This window comes from Zosterops lateralis, assembly GCF_965231275.1.
Source record: "Zosterops lateralis genome assembly, chromosome: 2".
Classification (NCBI taxonomy): domain Eukaryota; kingdom Metazoa; phylum Chordata; class Aves; order Passeriformes; family Zosteropidae; genus Zosterops; species Zosterops lateralis.
Window position 1 is genome coordinate 90492018 of NC_139763.1, and position 19133 is coordinate 90511150.

Genomic DNA, 19133 nt, shown 5'->3' on the forward strand with positions numbered 1-19133 from the left:
CTCCAGTGTCAGCTCAACATCTGATGAGAGGCTCTGGGGATGTTGAGCCTTTTGCATTGAAAGGAGATATGTTCTCACATTTGATGAAGAATCTCTACTGGTATTCAGTCAGTGCAAGGGCTGTAACTTACTATGGGAAAACAGGCAGGGGAAGGTGAGGAATGGGGAACAGAGAGGTGTGCAGCTTCCACTGAGAACTTTTCCTAGGAAGAAACTCCAGTTTGATAATACACCTATGTCCTCACTGAGCCTTTGGCACTAAGAGACTTCCAGCAGAGCTAGGAGTTTGTGGTGACAACAAGAACAAATCTGACGCCCTGGCCCTTCAAGAAGAAAAATTCTCACTCAGTTTTTGGCTTTTTCTCTTTGATATGTCTTTTTGGTGAGCTAAAGACCCAAAGCAAATATAAAACTGATCTTTTAGAAGGAGTATCTTCTACATTTCTAATTGAAGTCCAAAACCAAGAATATTCCCTTTGTAATGGATTCTTGTAGCCCTTCAGAACAGTGTCCAGAACTGTTAAGTGGCAGGGAAAGGCAATTCACAAAATCTCTCTGATTCTACAGTCTGAATCCCAGGCCTCCTTTATTTGCATGACAGCTTACATCCAAAAAGTGTGGAGAGCCACCCAATGATAAATTGATGTATGCTTTGATGAGCTAACAGTCATGTGTCCCCTTGAAAGCAGACAGAAGCTTGAGATTCTTTCTAGAAATGAAAAAGTCATTGAGAGATTGTTGGGAGCTTTTGAAATCCTGGGCTGGGGAAATTTCATTTTACTCTCGTGGTCAGCATCTGTGCAGGAAGACTCACTTGAGGAATTCACAGATGCCAAGGTGACCTTTCAGTGGCTGCTCACAGCCTGCTAAGCAAGGTCAGAGCCTTCTCTCCTCAGTGCCTGTATCCCCAGCTGATTGATATTCACTCCTTGTTTTCTTTCCTCTGCACAGGACGGGGCTGGAGGCCATCATGGAGACCTACGCCTTCTGGAGGCCCCCTGTGCGCACTCTCACCTTTGAGGATTTCACCACCATGCAGAAGCAGCAAGGTGAGCTAGCAAAGATTGTAAAGACCTGTAGAAAGAGCAGGAGAAGAGGGCATAAAAGCAGCAATGCTCTTTGCTGTGTGTCCAGCGACTGGAATGGGGATGTCACACATGTTGTTGAGCTCTTGGCTGAATTGAGAGGACACAGAGCAGAAAGGGGGATGGAAACAGAGGACAGGCCATGCCTTATGGGGTGCAATGGAATTGCTTGGGTTCCCTGGTCTCTCTAGAGCTAGAGTCTTAAGAGCTAGTAGAAGGAGCAGGAAGGATTTTAGGGTTGGGCAAACCAGCTCAAGAACACAGCATGAGTTAAATGTGAAGAGAGCACAGAAAGACTGAGGAAATGCTCAACCATGTCAGACATCTTGTTTTCCACTTACAGTTTACATTTGCCATTTGTATGCAAACACAAGGGGAAGGGGAGTGGATTGCCCTCAGGAAGCTTTAGGAGACCAAGGATGTATCTCCCTTTGGGGTCATGCTACCTTGATCTCAAAACACAGTGGCCTTGCTGGAGACACTTCCTGCTAGTAAGAATCTGGGAGGAATTATTGGATAGGCCAGGCGTTCATGCTGTGTCTTTTCATAGCTTCTGCCCTTTACATATCTCATTTGTTAAGTAGGGCTTTCATCTCTAGTTTCAGGCCATGTTACTATTTTGCTTTTTGCAGGGTAAGTCTTTCCCATTTGCTTCAGTGCAGCTATTTCTAGTTAAAAACAGTGATCACAGAGAAAGAGATATCAAGGCAGCAGCCGGATACTTTTTTTTTAAATTCCAACATACATGTAAGAAAAGAAACAATTCAAAATGGTGTTCAAATGTGACACCAGCAAAGGTAAACAATCAAAACCAAATGCATGCCCTGTGTAGCAGATTCTCCAGCCTTTCAGATTCAAGCTTGACACCACCCTCAAAACTTCCCTCCAGAACTTGAATCCACCTGGGGATGGTGTGTTCTCCTCCAGATGCATGGGAACAGTGGTGGCTGTTGGAGCTGCCCCATCACCAAGGCAGAATCAGAAATGTGTCCAGCGGAGGAATCTCTTTTTGCTTGCTGACTGTCCCCCATGCCAGTTCCACGTGCAACACCCCAGGGCCCAGGTCACCTGCTGAATAATTTTTCTGATGGCACAGCACAGGAGTAGGGCAGAGCATACTCCAGTCAGCTCTGTTAGACTCCCCATGCATGGTCTTCACCTGACCACCCAACTCTTCTTGAATAGCACAGCATGGGGCCAGAGAGATCTTGCACAAGCTCAGGGGCTTGTGTTGAGGAGCACTTGTGGTGGGGCATGTGGTCAGAGATGGGTTAAAGCAGGGATTTAGAAATGTTTTCATCACCCACCTAAATAGAAACATAACAGCCTCTCCTCCTGGTCACAGTCACTGAAGCAGCCTCTCTCCAATGTCTCACCCCCTATTTGGGCTCGCCTGCCTCCCTCCCCTCAGTTATCAGATAACATCCTAGTGGCAAGTCCAACTATTGCTTACGTGGTAAGGTAATATTAGGAAAGGAAAATATTTAATGTATTTTTAGCTTGTTATAATATAGTTTGGCAGCTGCAAAACCAGGAAGTAAGCCAGTACCCTGTAACCAGTGGGGCCTGTGTAGACCACCACCACTGCATCAGAGACAACAAAGCCTAGGGCAGCCCTTAAGTGAAGCTGTGTTCATAGGTTGATCTCAAAACCCAACAACTCATTACAAAAGGGTTTTTGAACTCTGCATTTAGCCATGTGAAGTAATAAATCAGAAGTATCCCAACCCTCATAGTGCTCATCTCTCTAGTAACTGCCATACCAAGCTGACTCCTGGTTTCAAAAATAGGTGCAAAGCTAAGGTACAAACACTCTATTTTAATTTCTGGCTGCTGGGATAGCCCCCAAAGGCAAGTACAAACATGCTGGTATGGAGTCCTTGGAATTGCTGGCAGAAAGAGCAAAAAATGCTGAGGTGGCTTTAAGCCACATGTGATTCCTTCCTCCAGTAGGACAACTAGGATATATCACGCCCACACCTCTTTGTCTCCTTGATTTCAAGCACATGAACTGGGTGCCAGGTGAGTAAATCACTGCTGTTCAAGAGCTGAGATCAGCATAAACTATTGAACCTCAGATCCTCTGAGAGTTTACATGGATGTGACTTGCCCCAGTTTCCTTCTCTCCCTCTTCTGGAGCTTCAGTGCTGTGAGTTGCATAGTGTCATCTCATTTCATTCTAATTCATGTATTTATTAATTAGAAGCTTTCAGGGTTTTTTTTAATAAACTGATACTTTAATTCTAGATCCTGCTGATTTCATGAAAGCTGGGTGAATATGTGCCATTTCTGAATAAATATTTGAGGAAATGCAACCTTTCCTTTTATCCCCTGAAATGTTTATTGGGAAATTGCATGGGGGCTACAGGAAACCTTTGAGAGTATATGTGTCCACTGCAGCTGAAGAAGAGTGAGTTCTTAGGGCAGAGAGAAAAGATGAGGGCAGCAAGAGTGGCCACATGCCTAGGACTGATGAGGAGCAAGCCATGGTTTTCCAGCCTGTGAAGAGAGAGAGAATAGATAATAATACTAAAATAAGATATGTCTTTGGTGATAGGAAAAAATAAAGTAGGTTCCATAGCTACATGAAGTTTAAGGATGTGCTGTAAGAGTCTCTCTGTAGGAACTATGTAATTCAGTTTTGATTTTCTGAGACAGATCCATACATCCCTACTGTAATAGGGAAAATTACATTTTCTGGGGCAAAAGCTTGGGGCATCAGTAGCATAAATATGGTGTCTCCCTTGCTTTCAAGCTAAATTTTTCTGTGCTATGGATTTCTACAGATTTTTGCCTTTTCTTTTGTCACTTGGTAATTTTTTCATGAAATAAATGTGCTACCTGACTTTTCCAAGATGCTTTTGTTTAACAAATCCAACTGAACTAGTTGGCCAGGTTAGAGATTTGAATGATAAAAACTGCATAGCTGTGATGGTTTTTTGTTGGAGAGTGTTTAACTTACAGCCACACCTGCCAGTTTGGAAAAGTTAGTGTGTATTCTGAAATGAGGAGCTGACTGATCTCAAAGCTGATAACTACAAACATGCCCTCCAGTAAGGACAATCCCTGTATTACTCTGGTTCCAGCACTAACTTATCCAGAGCTAAATCAATTAGTGTAGTTCCTAAGAGGTACAAATCCCCAGAATACTGCAAAGTGGTCAGTAGTGATGGGAACAAATGTAGCAAGGGCAATAGAGATTGCTTGGTACCCTGCAATCATGCAAGAGACTTTAAGTTTTCTGCTCTAACTAAACGTTTATCCCTTTTTGTGGGGTGTTAAGAGCTAAGAATATATTTCCTCTCATCCACCTTCTCCATACATTTATGTGTTTTGCAGGGTTTTATCTCCCCCTTCTGTGCCTCTCAAAGTGAATAGCACCAATCGTTTAATTTTGCTTTTAGTGGGAACTTTTCCAGGTTCTTAATCGTTTCTTTAAACATAAGTCTGCACAGAGTATTCCAGACACATCTATGTGATACAACTATCTAAAGATTTTACAAATTTTTCCACATTATCCTGCCATTCGACCTACATCCTAGTGCTTTGCTCATTTGTTTGGCCCAAGCTTTATGTGGAGCAAGGGCTACACCGACACACCAAAATTGATACTTGGTGTGCTGGATGCAGCTGTTTCATGCAGGGATTGAATAACTTTCTAATCTGCACAATGATAGGTTTCAGCTGCCATGCAAACTGGAGAGTTTAATGTCTGGTGCAGCTGAATCTTGTGGTCCGTGAGCTTTAGTTGCACGTGTTGCCATTGAAGGACAGCACATCAGCAAGTCCTTGCAGGTCTGTGATCTGAGTGGTCACCATGTTGTCCTACCAAGGAAAAGAACATGATGCTTCTGTTAGTGAAATCCCCTGGCTTGAGAACAAAACCTTTCTTTTGGAGCGCATAATCCAAAAGTATCTGCAGCTTCGCAAGAGTGAGCACCATGTTGGACACAATCACAGCAGGTCTGCAGCCAGTTTTGGAAGAAAGAAGTCTCCCCCCTGGGAAAAACCTTTGCACGAAATGCTCTGAAAATGGCAGTCCAGGAGCAGCTGACCTTCTGGGGAATGGTATCACCCACACTACAGTCTGCTCACTGCTAGGGGGGAAGGGGGCTTGGGGTTATTGAATGCATATGGCAGTGAGACACACGGAAAGCCAAGAATCTATTAAAGTCTTTAATTGGGATATATTTTCAAAATTTAGATTGAACCTCATCCAGATTCTCATTATTAAAAATTTGTGGCCCAGTTTCTTGATTTTAAAAGGGAACATAAAAAAAAAAAAAAAAAAAAAAAAAAAGAGGAAAAATGAAAATTGGAGTTCCAGTAACTCTGCATTATGTCACTAAGAGTAAAAAGAGCTATTGCTGGCTCATTTGTGATATCCAGTTTCCTACAGGATATTGTGATGAACAGATCACCATCAGTGATTACGTTTTGCAAGGACATAGAGGCTAAAAAGGCACTGGGGCAATATTCGAAGAGTGATCAGTATGTGCTCCTTCCTACAAAAGCTGGTGACTTATCAAGAAGTGAAATCAAAGGTACCCTGGCAGCTGGTAGGAAGAAGTACCTCCTAAGCAGAATTTCAGGACCAATATGAGAGTCACATGATATGATCTATCACTAGGCTTGCAGCACAAAAAAAATCCACTTTGTCATTAAACTGCTGTCCTGACACCTGCATACCAAACCCATGAGTCGAACATCTTAAACTTGACTGGTCACCTCTCAAGGCAGCTTTCCTTTCAAATGGGCTCTTTTCTTGAATAAGTGCTTTTGCCAGGAACTCCACCAAAGGATAGATGCAACCTTTCTCCATCAACTTGAGCATCTACATAGATCTTGGACTGCAGGTAGAGTAGAGTCCTCCTCTTAGAGGGTCTGCAAAATTGGCATTAATGGTTCCTGAGATTAGCATTGAAAATTGTCTACAAGGGTACTGGAGGGAAAGAGGGGTGTGTTCCTTGCTGGTAAAACAACTGCTGCTATCTCTAGAGCAGCATGCATGCACAAACTGAGTACAGGTCCTACTGTCTCCTTCTGACAGGAGAATATCTTAATCCTGGAGTCTTGTGTCAACAAGGATACACACGAAAGGCTCCCTCTGCTCTCTGTGGAAGAGATTCAAAGGTCTCATTTACTGCTGGAAAGGAACAATGTTTTCTTGTAGTAATGATGTTTCCAGACAGACCCTAAGTCTGCACCAGCTATCAGCAGAAGCGAGACAGATACTTCGAGCTGAGGTGTTGTTGCTTTTCTAGCTTCTCTCTCTGTAAACATTACCCTTTCTGGGCAGGCACCACCTCTGTCTTGCCAAAGTTTGTCTGTTCTGCCTGTGACTTATTCCGTATAATACTCTTCCTCCACAAGGGTGGTGCTCAGAGAGCTGCCCCAATTGCACCCATGTGAAAACAAAATCCTGAATACACAAATGTTTGCTGGTTTCAAGTGGCAGGAAGACTGAGCCCTCCAGAACTTCATCTGAAGGCATCACAGGCTCCTGGAGGCAGAAAGAAGTAAATAATTATTAAGATCCTTTTGGCTTTATCTGAGATCCTAGATCCCAAAAATAGTGTCTCCCAAAAGAGTGGAGCTGCTCATGCTTAGGGAGTTTGAGCCACCTACATATTTATCTGACTGGCCCCTTGCCTCCCAAAGGCAGCCATCAGTTCTGTCAGCAATGCCACCAAGATAATCTGGATGCTGCTTCCCTTTGGAAATCAATTGTAAACAGTTTAGGCTATTGGCAGAGGTCAGAGAGCTGGGGGTGGACTCAATTATCTGCTTGATTCTTTTGACCTTGAAGAGGAGATTGGAAACAGAGTGATTGTTGCCAGAGTTATTGGGATCAAGAGCTGGTTTCTGCTACATACTTCAAATGGCTCCTAGATTGCCTCATTTAAACAAAGCATCAGGGAACAAACTGTTCCAGCTTCTTCTAGGCTGAGCTGAAGACAGTTTTCCTTTAGAGAAGGGACATTTTTGGTGCTTCGCTGGAAAATAAAAATACCCTCCCAGATGTGACACAAGAAGCTGGAAGTCAAAGGCTGTGCCACTTCCTGATGTCCTGAAAGGAGCCTGAAGTGCTCTGTTACTCCAGAGGTGTTTACCTTGAGTTCCAGTGACTGAAGTCTCTGTTATCAGATGAGTGGTGATCAGATTTTACATGAATGGCTAGAGGTGGGCAATGATACTGTGAAAATTCACAGTTTCCCAAGAGTAGCACATAATTTTCTTATTAATAGAAAATTACTTGTTCCTTGAACTTGCCACAGTGCTTTGATGTTTTTCCTCAGCTGTCTTGGTGCTCTGGGTATGGATGGGAATGGAAATCACATGTCCTGAATCATACTTTTTGTCCACATTAGGAAAAAGTTGGTTTTTACCATTAGATCTTGACAATACTTTATCTTGGAGGACCAAGACAAGTTTTATCTCTAACTTGCTGATTGCTCAGTTTGCCTTGCAGAAATCTGTAGGATGTAAAGGGAAGTAAAGTATTATTCTGAGTTGTTCTAGATCTACCATTAATTCCAATGATTCTTGTAACTTGAGGCAAACTTATTAAAAAAGTCCTTCTCTATAATTTGCTAACCTTAACCAAAATTTCCTTTCATTCCTCACTTTTGTGCCATACAGTACATACTTTCCCCCTTAAATCTATTGCTGTAATTATCTTTTTTTCTATGAGCTCTGTGAGCTGTGTCCCAAAGAACTACAAAGCACTCTTTATGTTTCCTCTACAACCCAGCAACTTGGCACACAGTAGGTTTTGAGTCTCATTTGGGCCTTTTAAAGATTTTACCAGTGGATTCATAATTTGATAATTGGCCAAGGGCTCTAGAGAGAAAAAAGGCAGCTACACTTGGTGAAGAGAGAAATGGCTCTCATTCCCATGAAAGTGGGAAGTTCTCACTCCTAAAAATAGGGAAGGAGTTAAGAGAGTGTCCAGCTTGTCACCGGCCAGGTGACCCTGCCCTTAGTGAGAAGAAAAGGAACAAGCATCAAAGCCATTTAGTTTTCCAAGGCAGTGAAGAGGGAACTCTGAGGGGTAGTAATGGTGATGAAGAATCTTCCAGTCCTGAATGTTTTAGGTTTGAACTTTGAAAAGCTAGGAATGGGAGCAGAGACCTTGGTCTGCCAGTTATACTTGCAAGGAAAAAGTTGCCATGATAGGTGAGAGCAGGAGTGACAGCTGATATTGTGGCATTTAGATGTCTGAAGACATCAAGCAGGACTGAGGCATGTGCTGCTTGAAGCAGAAATGGATCCAGGTTTGTGCTATGCCTGGCTCCAAAAGGACATGAGATCAGATAGTTACAGTGGCACACTCTGGCCTCATAATCTATCAGTCAAACCACCTGACAATCTGCACAAACCCTTCCTCCTGACCTCATTACTCCTTCAGATTCACTTCCTTGGGCAATTCACACATTTAATTTTTGTTCTGTGACAAAAGGCGAAGTAACTTTGAAGGCAGAGAGTAAATTTCATATGCCATACTTTCAGTGTGCATGTGTGTACAAGTGCACAGGATGGGACCAGGATTTACCTTTTTGTTCAAATTTGTTTTCCTGCATGCATGCCATTACATTTATTTACTGTTGTGTCTGAGGATAGAGCACTGCAAAACACTAGTAAGAGCTGTTCTTTCCTGTGCATTAGAAGGACCCTATGTGTCCAATACTGTAGAGTCCTCACAAAAACCAGACCTTTCAGAAATGACTTGGAATACATCTGCATGGATAGGCTCCTCTGTGGTCCTTGCTGGCCAGACACATCCCAGCTCCTGGCCAGCTTCATTTGGAAGGCTGGAGAGTTGCATTATCATGGATCTGTGCCCAAGTGAATATAAAGTACCTATCATGAGGACTTATTTACTCAAGTTAAGTGCCAGGAGGAGAGTTGTGAACCAAGTGAATGACTAGTGGCCACAGTCCCTTTTTCCTGCACCCCCAGGTACTTGGACACGTGCCTATCACATGATGAATATGCCAACATCTTGGGCAGGGGTCACAAGAGAGGCTGTGGCTCCTCCAGGAGATGGATAGGTGAGGTTGTGCACCTACCAATCCAAGCATTAGGGCCTGTTCACATATGGAGGTGGAAGGAAATGGCCTGGCTGAGGCTGTGGGCTGCACACTGTCCCGTGGGCTCTGCACAGCCTGCTGGCCATGGGCTGGCCATGCTGACCCTGTGGTTCCTGGCCACCAGCTAAGCTGGCCTGTAGGTGGGAGTGGGCTAAGCTCTCTGAGAAGCACTTGCACTCAAAGAGTAACTTTGTGCTGCCTAACCCATCAAAACGTAAAATCTTAAGACAAACCACCTTGCTGTTCCCATCCCTGTTAGAAAGTGAGGCACAAACTGAGGACACATCTGTTTGCAATGTGACAGTGAATACCAGGTCACCTCTGTGTGACACCAGCCATGCTGAGAACTGCAGGCTGTGGCCAAGTTGCCTAAACTTCTCTAAAGCTCTTGTCTGCCTGGTGAGACTCTGCCATTGCACAGGATATGGCATTTATGTTTGGGTATGTTGTGCTGACCGCAGCTCTGCTCTGAGCAAGGACGTCAAGGACCAAGAGGTCTGTATGGAGGCCCTGCAGGTGATGGCAGCATCCAATGCCTGGAAACTTTAGCAAGGAAAATATGCTGCAATGGAGTCCAAAGTTTGATTTATGTGCACCTTTCAGATAAAGGAGGTTGGGATAAGTTGTGGGTCAAGTGAATAGTATGGTGTCATTCGTAAGAGAGATCCCAGAAAATTTTCCATGCACAATTGCTTCAGACTCCCTTGGCACTGACGCTCTCCCCACTGTCTTGCTGTTGCCAGAAAGCTCCTTTGGCTAATGCTGTCTGCTGGCAGATGCATTTTCCATCTACACTGCAGTGTTAGAAGTTCTCTACGTGACCTACCTTCTGTGGAAGAGGTCCCTGTAGCATTTCAGATGCCCTGGCAAAATGAATGTTTCCAGAATTCTCTAAGCCTTCATTTTAAGGCACATCATGCCTAAAAACTATGTATGTTTGGGCTGAAGTTTGGCCTGAAATTTTCATTAACACAAGCTGAGTCTAGGTAAAAGCAAAAGCAAAGGTTTATTTGGAACCTACAGGAAAACAGCACCATTACTGAGTCTTAGATTGACACACATGACAGGAAGGAAATACCAGTCATAAGCTACTTGAGATGATAATTTAATGACACTTCATGTTGATACCCAGAGGAAAAGCTGTAATTTCTTCCCTCAGCCTTGTGGGCATATATCTGACACTGGTAAACAGATAATTTCTATTTGGTGTCACAAGAGGAAACACTGACAAGAAGGGGAGGGTTGGTCTTTACATCCCACCCTTTCCACATGGTCTCCCTGTCTTCCACCATGATTTCATTATTCTTTTTCCCTAATTCTTGGTCCCAGCTGGCAGATTTTAACTTCTCTTGCCCTTAGTTGTTCTCCAGTTCCCTTCATTGAAAATGCTTCTGGCTTTTGATAAGGTCAACTTAGTAATCACTTGTATGCCCAGAGAGCAAGCTTCTTTCAGGATGACACCACTGCTTGGCTAAGCCCTGGACAGAATAGCAGGACACTGTGAGGACAGAAACTTTCACCTGCCATGTGGGCCAGGGTTCAGATGCAAAGGAGGGACCTTTAAAAATCTGAACCTTCTATTTTATACAAATCTGACTCAATAACTGCACCTATGTGGGACCAATGTCTGCAGAGCCAAACAATTATCTTCCGGGGGCTGCCCAAAATAGTAATTAATCACTCTGGAATCATGGTAAGTGTGGAGGTGAGAGATACTCTGACATTGCTGGTAAATGAGTGTGGTGTTGGCAACTATTTCCAAGGGAAATGGTGGGTAGAGAAAAGGAACAGAGGACAATTATTGAGAGATTAATTTTATTCTTGCTTAAATGTGGTTTCAGTTGACTTAAGCCAGACCTAACATAGTTCTGTGTGTCAGTTTAACTAGATTGGTTTGTATCCATGCCTTCCATTAAAATGACACACACATCTGTGTATCCAAGGCTGTGGTATGGTGTGGATATATTTGCTGGGCTTGCTGCCATCTCTAGGGGGATTTGGCTGACTTTGTAACAACTACAGACCAAGTTATAACTTCACAAAAGTCCAGGTTGTGTATGCCCTATACTTAGGGCTGCCAACAAAGATGGCTAAGAAATGTCCTTCAGAGCAGAGTGGAGCTGGTCTGAAGAGAATGAGCTGAGACAGGCCTTGCTTTGTATTATTTCCTATTCCGCTTAAAGGTGTAAAGATTACTCTACACATGATCAGGAACTTCCTGCTTCTGCATTTTGCTCTGTTGCAGCAGAAGTGTGGTGTGTCCTGTGCTTGTGGTTGGCATTGGTATTGTAAGAGAATTGAAAGAGAATTGTGAGGTTTGGTGTTTGCTCCCATTGATGGATGTCTTACCTCCTTATCATTTTTAAGTTACAGAGAAAAAGAAAAAAATCTTTTTTATTCTGTTTCCTAACTGTTGTGTTGCCACTTCAGGGTTTTCCTGTTGGCCTGAAAATAGGGATTATTCAAAGCAGAATCACCCAATCCCTCTTTGGAGGTGACCTGAAATGTGCAATTCTTGAAACTGCTAACAAGCAAAGCTTACTCTGTGTAGCCAAAGCCTCAGTTATGGGTATGACTGGATTGTAACCTTTCTGCTACTGAGTTGATAAAATTTAGCTCTGGGGCAAAGGAAGACTGGAATTAATACACTGTATTTAATAATTTATTCTATGTGATTTATTTCAAACAGATCATTAAATACTCATACCTATGCATTTTTACTTATTCTCCAGACACTGTCAGCAAGGGAGTCACTTTCTGCAATTTGTTCATGAAATAAATGGTGTAAAGAGTCAAAAGCAGGATTACTGTGGGTTAAATAAATGTCACTTTGTGCTGTATTTCTTTTGTGATCATTTGATCTCTGTAGTTTGGGCTTGGATAACTAGAAGATGATACATTAATTCAGCAGTCTGCCTGTTCTCCCTGTTGGATGTTGTGCTCTTTAAAGCAGAGCTACCAAAACAATGTCTGTAGTTGTGTTCTATCTTGCCTTTATCAGCAATTACAATTAAAACAGACTGGAATGGAACTCCTTGTGTAGAGAGGCCAGCCTTCCCTTCTGCTGACCCTACTGGAGTGTCGACAACCCATAACAGAGAGACAGGGAGAAAGGCTGGAGGAGGGACCATCTTTACTTACCACAGCCAAAATAGCCCGAGGTTGTCTGACAGAGACAATTAAATGAACCAGGGAAGTGTAGCCTTTAAAATAAATGCTAAATTAGAAACTTACATAACAAGTCTTTGAACTCTGGAGCCAAAATACGTGAGCAAGTTTGAGCATTTCAGTATTGTCAGGAAGTGAATGCAGAGTCCATGGTGGCATTTGAAAATTCAATTTCTCTCATTTGCTTTAATGGAGATTTGATGCAATGCTTCTCTTTTATGCTTCTGAATGAATGACAAATGGAGTCAGTGGCTCAGCAATGACTGGCAAGCATCCCTCCCCATGGCTGGTAATGGGAATGACTGCTTTGACTTAGCAACATAGAAATTTGCCTTTTGTTAGTGTTGCCTGGGTCAACAGCAATCACTCCAGGCTGTGCTTACCCAGCACTGTTTTTCTTCTCTTTTTCTGAATCTGGGTTAAAAAAAAAATAAAAATCACAAATATTATTAATATCTCAAGGTTACATTTTCACTCCCCATTCTGTTTCACCCTAGATGTGTCAGAAAGAATCAGATATAATTTCATTTTCATTTTCACCATCATATACTGACACAGAGCATGTCTTTTTAGTGCATCTCAATTCTCTTTTCATCAAGCAACACTGCATGAAGTCATTAAGTTCTTCCTTTTTTTTTTTTTTTTTTTTTTTTTTTCTTCTCCTTTCCAGCAGTCCTAGACTGGTCTCAAAATCCTGATGGATTTTTTTCCATAAGGTGATACAAGAAAAAGTTGTCCCTTATTTTTTATCCTCAGTGTGCAATCACCGCCTTGGTGAAAAGTTTTTCACCAGCACTTCTTTGGTCCTTTTACAAGACTCTCCAGTGTTGGTTGCCCTAGCGGAGAAAGAGAATCTCATACAAAGAGAATAATCAAAAGAAACTAAAAGGTTTCACATCAGAAAACTGAATTCTTTTAAGCACAGATTTTCCTGGTTGTTCAAGGAAACTGCCTCCAATTCAGAATGTTGCCCATAAATAATCTCTTGTTAAGCTCGGAGTTGTGCTATCATCTTTTTCATGACATTTACTTTCAGTTTGCTACCATTCTTGGTAGTATTACACAGTATTATTTTCCCAGGTCAGAACATGTGAGCATCCCTGCTGTGCAGAATGGTCAATTCCATCATTCCCAGCATAAATATTGTATAATGCACTGATACTACCGACATGCATATATATCAATATTTTGTTAACATCAGTGGTACAACATATGGAATCCCTTTGAAATTTTAAGCACATGATTGAAAATCCTGACACATCCCCTTTCTGTGCTCTGTGGAGCAGGATATGGCTTGAAACTGTGTCCTTTCATTTTAGTGTTACTTCTGGCTTGAATCAGCGCTGTTGCACTGTGAGCCAGCTGACAAAAATGCTGAATGGTGCAGAAGTCCAACACAATTTCAGCCACTTCCCACCACAAGCCCCTGAGCAGATGATAAAGGGTGTTTGCAGTGGGACCATACAGTTCAGTGACTGGTGGTCTTCCTGCAGACCAGGAAAGAGGAGAAATTACCTTTTTTATTATTTTATTTTTATTTTTTCTTTTTTTTTTTTTCTTTTTTTTTTTTTCTTTTCTTCCCTAAAAAGAACTAGATAAACATGCCTGGAAATGGCAGATCTCTTGACTGATGGAGTCTTTTTTCCTCACAGCTTTTCCCAGGGCCTTGGGTTACTGTGTGGCAGGCTTGCTTCTCTCTTCCATTTTAAAAGGGGATAAAACATCTGTTGAAAACCAAAGTCACAACAAAAAAGCAGAAGGAAAGACCAAGGGATGCTACTAATAAAGTGAGGGCCCTTGCCAAGAAAGGCTGAGTTTTCCAGTGGCCATTTTACCACCCTTGCTTCTGTATTGAACTAAGCTGTTTTTCAGCGAGGCTGTCTCACTTTGCAGATGTGGTTCTGGGTGCTGAACGTTCTCCCATGTGTTTTGTTTTGCAGGAGGCAGCACAGGAACATCCCCGACCACCTCCAGCACGGGGACCCCATCACCATCCGCTTCTTCTCACCTCCTGTCTCCATCCTGCTCTCCTCCAGCCTTCCATCTGGCCCCCAACACTTTCAATGTTGGCTGCCGGGAGAGTCAGCTTTGCAACCTCAACCTGTCTGATTACCCTCCGTGTGCCAGGAGCAACATGGCAGCGCTGCAGAGTTACCCAGGGCTGAGCGACGGGGGCTACAACCGGCTGCAGAGCAGCTCCGCTTCTGCCTCGCAGCCCTCCGAAACCTTCATGCCTCAGAGGACTCCCTCCTTGATCTCAGGAATGCCAGCTCCTTCCTCCCTGCCCAGCAACAGCAAGATGGAGGCGTACAGTGGCCAGCTGGGATCTTTCCCCAGCTCCCAGTTTCAGTATGTCATGCAAGCAGGCAACCCTGCCTCCACCTCCTCCTCTTCACACATGTTCGGCGGTGGCCACATGCAGCAGAGCTCCTACAATGCCTTCTCCCTGCACAACCCCTACAACCTCTATGGATACAATTTCCCCGCTTCCCCCAGGCTGGCAGCGAGCCCAGAGAAACTCACCACCTCCCAAAGCACTTTACTCTGCTCTTCCCCGTCCAGCGGGGCCTTTGGAGAGAGGCAATACCTTTCCACGGGGATGGATCACGGGATGCACATGATCAGCCCTCCCTCCAGCAACCAGCAGACAGCAGCGGGCTGTGACAACAGGCAGTACGGGGCGGTGCAGGGCTCCTCCTCACAGATGTCCGTGCACATGGTCTAACAAGCCTCTCCTCGGCACGAAGGCAGCCGGACCTGCATCCTTCCCAAGGGTGGACCCATCCCTTTGCCTTCAAACTTATAGTGGAACTAATATTGTAATGATAAACAAGAACATAAGCCATCTAGGGGTGTGCCCCAGAACCTTCTGGAGAGCCTTGACTGACAGCCATCACAGATTGTTGTAGCCCAGGGCCTCCAGATTGGCACAGAGCATCTGCTTTTTCTGGACATTGCAGAGAAGAGGGCGTGACTTTAATGAGAAGCTGGAGAGAAGCAGCTGAATTTACTGTTTATGCATTAGCTTTAAGCAGTGTGAGCTTTCAGCGTGGAGGGACCCATTCCCTGTGCTGTCTCTTCCGAGTGTTGAAGAAGGGCAGTCTCCCAGGGCTTCATCCTCTGAAGCTGCACTGCCTATGGCTCTAAAGACCTCCCCCTTCCCAGACAGTTCCTCACAGCTGGAGTGGCTCAGCCCATTTCTGAAACCAGCAAGGCCTGTGGGTCCTTCTTCCACTGTAGCACAGGAATGGCACTACTGGGCTGGAGCTTCTTCTGAAGAGGTTTCTCGTTTTCACCATGGCTCTGCCCAAACAGCTGTTTCCTTATGAAGGTTGAGCTCACCAGCACCCAGCCTGCAGGTGGAGATGGGAGAGAGAGAAGAGAGAAAAGTCTTAGCTCACAAACGAGCCTCAGACAGAAGTGGGGATGGAACTTTGGAGGGATGAATGGGGGGAGGGGGGCTCAGCTTCTGTTGACTTGACTGAAAGTGATGCAGTGAAACTGAATGGATGACAGCCTTTGTGGGGAATGTGTTCCTCCCACAGCATTCATCCCAGTGGGAAGAAACTGTCCAGACTGAGCTCATGGGGAAGGGCGATGAGAAAAGAGCTCTACAGGAGTGCAGCTGACCTTGCATGCGAGAGTTGCCGTAGAAAACCATTAGCATTTCAGAAACAGTGAGGCTGAGTATTTGCCAACCTTCCACCTGCCACATGGTCTCTGTTTAACCAAATAGATCATTGCCTTTTAAAATATTTTTTCTGGTTTTTTTTTCCTTGTTCTTTTTTTTTTTTCCTCTTCTCTCTTCAAATCCTTTAAAAATAAGAAAACAATTGTAGCTTGGTGCAAGCTATGCATATAAGTTGTGTGAAAATGCAAATACCAGGTAACAGAATACAGATATTATTGAGAGTTGTTGTGAGGTGTTGTAGATAAATGTATTTATATGCCTAGTGGGGTATTCAATATTATGAATATAAAAGAGGGCAATAAAAATGGTATGTAAAATATGTATGAAGAAAAAGCTGTATAAAGATTTGCCCTATGCACGGAACTCTGTTTCTAAGTGCCAAGCACAGAAAGCGCTAAATAAATCTTTGCAATTGTTCCCTCTGTGTTCTTCTGTGTCTGTGAGGCTTCCTCAGTGGTTTTCTAGAGACAGACATTTTTAAAATACTGTCACATGTGTTTGCACAACAGAGGGTGTGAAGATATGGTGCTAGATTGTGAAGTCCAGCAATATTGCAATAAAAATAAAAAATTCTGTCTTCCCAAGAAATTTGAAAAATTGAGTCCTTGGAATTTGTAAGTTGCCTTCTTCACAGGAAGTGTATCTTAAAAATAGCTAGAGCTGTTATTTTGACTATTGAAGAAGCTCTTCAGAACCATTTTTCACAGTCAGTACAGTCAATGGTACTTTAAGATAGCAATATAATTTATTTATCATTGAAACTTAATTTTAAAATGTAATTTGGGGCTATGTGCCAGGTTTTTTTATTTGCACTATATTTCTAATATGAGATTGAGACATTAACACTGAAAGCTGTGGGGAAGCTGAAGCCCCCTCAAACCTGGCTGTAAATTATGGCTTCAGAGTTTACAGCTTTCCTTATGTCAATAAACTTCTTTTCCCCCTATATTGAAAAAACACCAGAAAGGTAGAAAGACCTTTAAATATCCATTCTGCAAGCATTTCTTTATTTTTGTTTTTACAAGGGAAGATAAATATACCAATGCCATTCCTGGTTCTGTACTAGTCTGTCTGGGTGTATTCTGGCTTTACTGTGTCTAGCCTTGGATGCTGCTGAAAAGAGTAGGGGGGGATTGTGGATGGGGAAAATCTGTCCTTCACCTTGTTGTCTTTTTTTTACTCTTAATAATGAATTATTGGTTTAATCTTTACCAGGGAGTTTTAGAGGCTTTCTAAAATCCTTTCAGAATCCTTCAGAAATGCCCTTCAACCTGTGCTTTGATGTTTGCTTTTGGATTTTAATTCCATTTTATGGCAAGAATTTCTACAGGTTAATAGTATGTTCTGTGAACCAGTATTTTCTTCTGCTGGCTCTTTGCATTAGATTGCTCTTTCTTATTTAACCAATTTAATTCTTTGTGAGTTGGTCTGTATTTCAGCTAGAAGAGACTCAACAAAATCAAAATCATTGTCTGCATCAAAATACATGTGTCTAATCTAGACTAAACAAACAAACAAAGAATAAAAAACTATCACTGGAAATGATAGCTCAAAAAACCAAAACAGATATGCAGGTCACAACTTAAATAATAGTGAGAGGGACTGGTATCTAGGTTTCCATGCATTTTAGTAGGAATTCTTGAGTAAGAGCTTTAGAATGATTACCCAGACTCTTCAGCAGTGTGATCCTTCATGTTATTGAATACTTTTTTCCTGATTCAACTATATTCTTCAGAAAATCTTACTGTATCAGTATGAATTGAAGTTGCTTTTAGTACAAAGCATATTGACCCCAGGACAAGCATTCACGGTCCATATTAAAGACATATATATTTAACTCTTATGGGGCGCATCTATAAATGAGAGAGCTTAGTTAGCTGGACAGTAGTTATTTCTCAGTGTTTTGTTGCTGCAAGGTCAGAATATGCATCAAAAGTGAAAACTAATAGGAAAAAAATCTGAGAGAGACTTCTCTGTTCTGAGATGTAAAGTTGCAAGTGCACACATAAATTGCTGTGAAAATTACACTGCTGTGAAAATTACATTGACATCTCTTAAGGATAAAAAACAAGCCAATACTGAAATGGACAAAAAATATTACACTTTTTCCTTGGCAGTCACTGTGCAAAGCAAAAGCACAGCAGTGTTTGGAGGGCAGTATCAGAAATAACAGGACAAAGTTGTTAAAATTATTTATTTAGTGCTTGTTTAGGTGCACAAGGGTAACACTCCCCTGAGCAGATAACCTGCTTAAGGCCTTGACACCACTCCAGAAAGATGAGGTGAGCACTGTATTTGCAGTGGACCCAGGTGTGACAGGAATCTCCTGTACAGCAGTGGCTCTTCTCCCCCTGCCACCCACGCACAGACACAAGGCCCTGGGCTATTTGCCACTTTTTACTGGAGCTTCCTCGGGAGAGGTGATAGCAATGGACAATGGGAGAGATGCACTGGGATCAGCAGGAGAGCAACCAGGGTCCAGCTGGCCTGGGGGCAGCCTGGGTTGCAGAACACACAGGAGCCACTCCTGGCAGACCCCCTTTCCATGGGTGACTGCCCTGACCACAGGGCTTGAGAGCCCTCCTGGCAGAGTCTGCTCCGATCCAGGAGCCCTTTGATTGCTCATTTGCAGAGCATGTGTGTGTGGGTGGCAGAGGCAGCAGGGCTGTGGTTCCTGTCCCCTTCCTTCCTTCTCTACTTTACAACGAACGTTTGAACGCTTTGGCCAGCTTTAAGCAGCTTTTGGATGGAAATTCTCACATGTTTCTTTAGAAGAGACAATGAAGAGGGCAGGGACCTTGTTAATTTTCCCAGTGCAGGGAAGGGCACAGTGTAACATCTCATTCAAAGAAGCCACACAAGGAAGAGGTGTCCTGCATTCAAGCCTCCATCCACAAGTTTCATCTTGCATATGGATATTATTAAACACCAGAGGATCTACCCAGAGCTGCAGAAGCCATGGAGTCTCAACTCCACCTCTCCTGGGGTGGCCCATTTGGCCTTTGCCCATGCAGGCTTCTAGTTTCCATTCCAGGAGGTAAGAAGGGAAACATCTCCCAGTTCGATGCTGCAAATATAAAAGGTCAAATGTCATGT

The 19133-nt window shown here is 43.2% G+C and overlaps 1 protein-coding gene across 1 annotated transcript in view; it reads left to right on the plus strand.

The window, feature by feature from the left end:
* TBX15 (T-box transcription factor 15) overlaps positions 1-16597 on the plus strand; it is a 90119-nt gene extending 73522 nt beyond the window's left edge. The window contains exons 7-8 of the mRNA XM_083881495.1: positions 952-1049; positions 14287-16597. Of these exons, the coding sequence (XP_083737621.1) occupies positions 952-1049; positions 14287-15071 (883 nt within the window). The 3' untranslated portion in view covers positions 15072-16597. The remainder of the gene's footprint in view (positions 1-951; positions 1050-14286) is intronic.
* The last annotated feature ends 2536 nt before the right edge of the window (positions 16598-19133 follow it).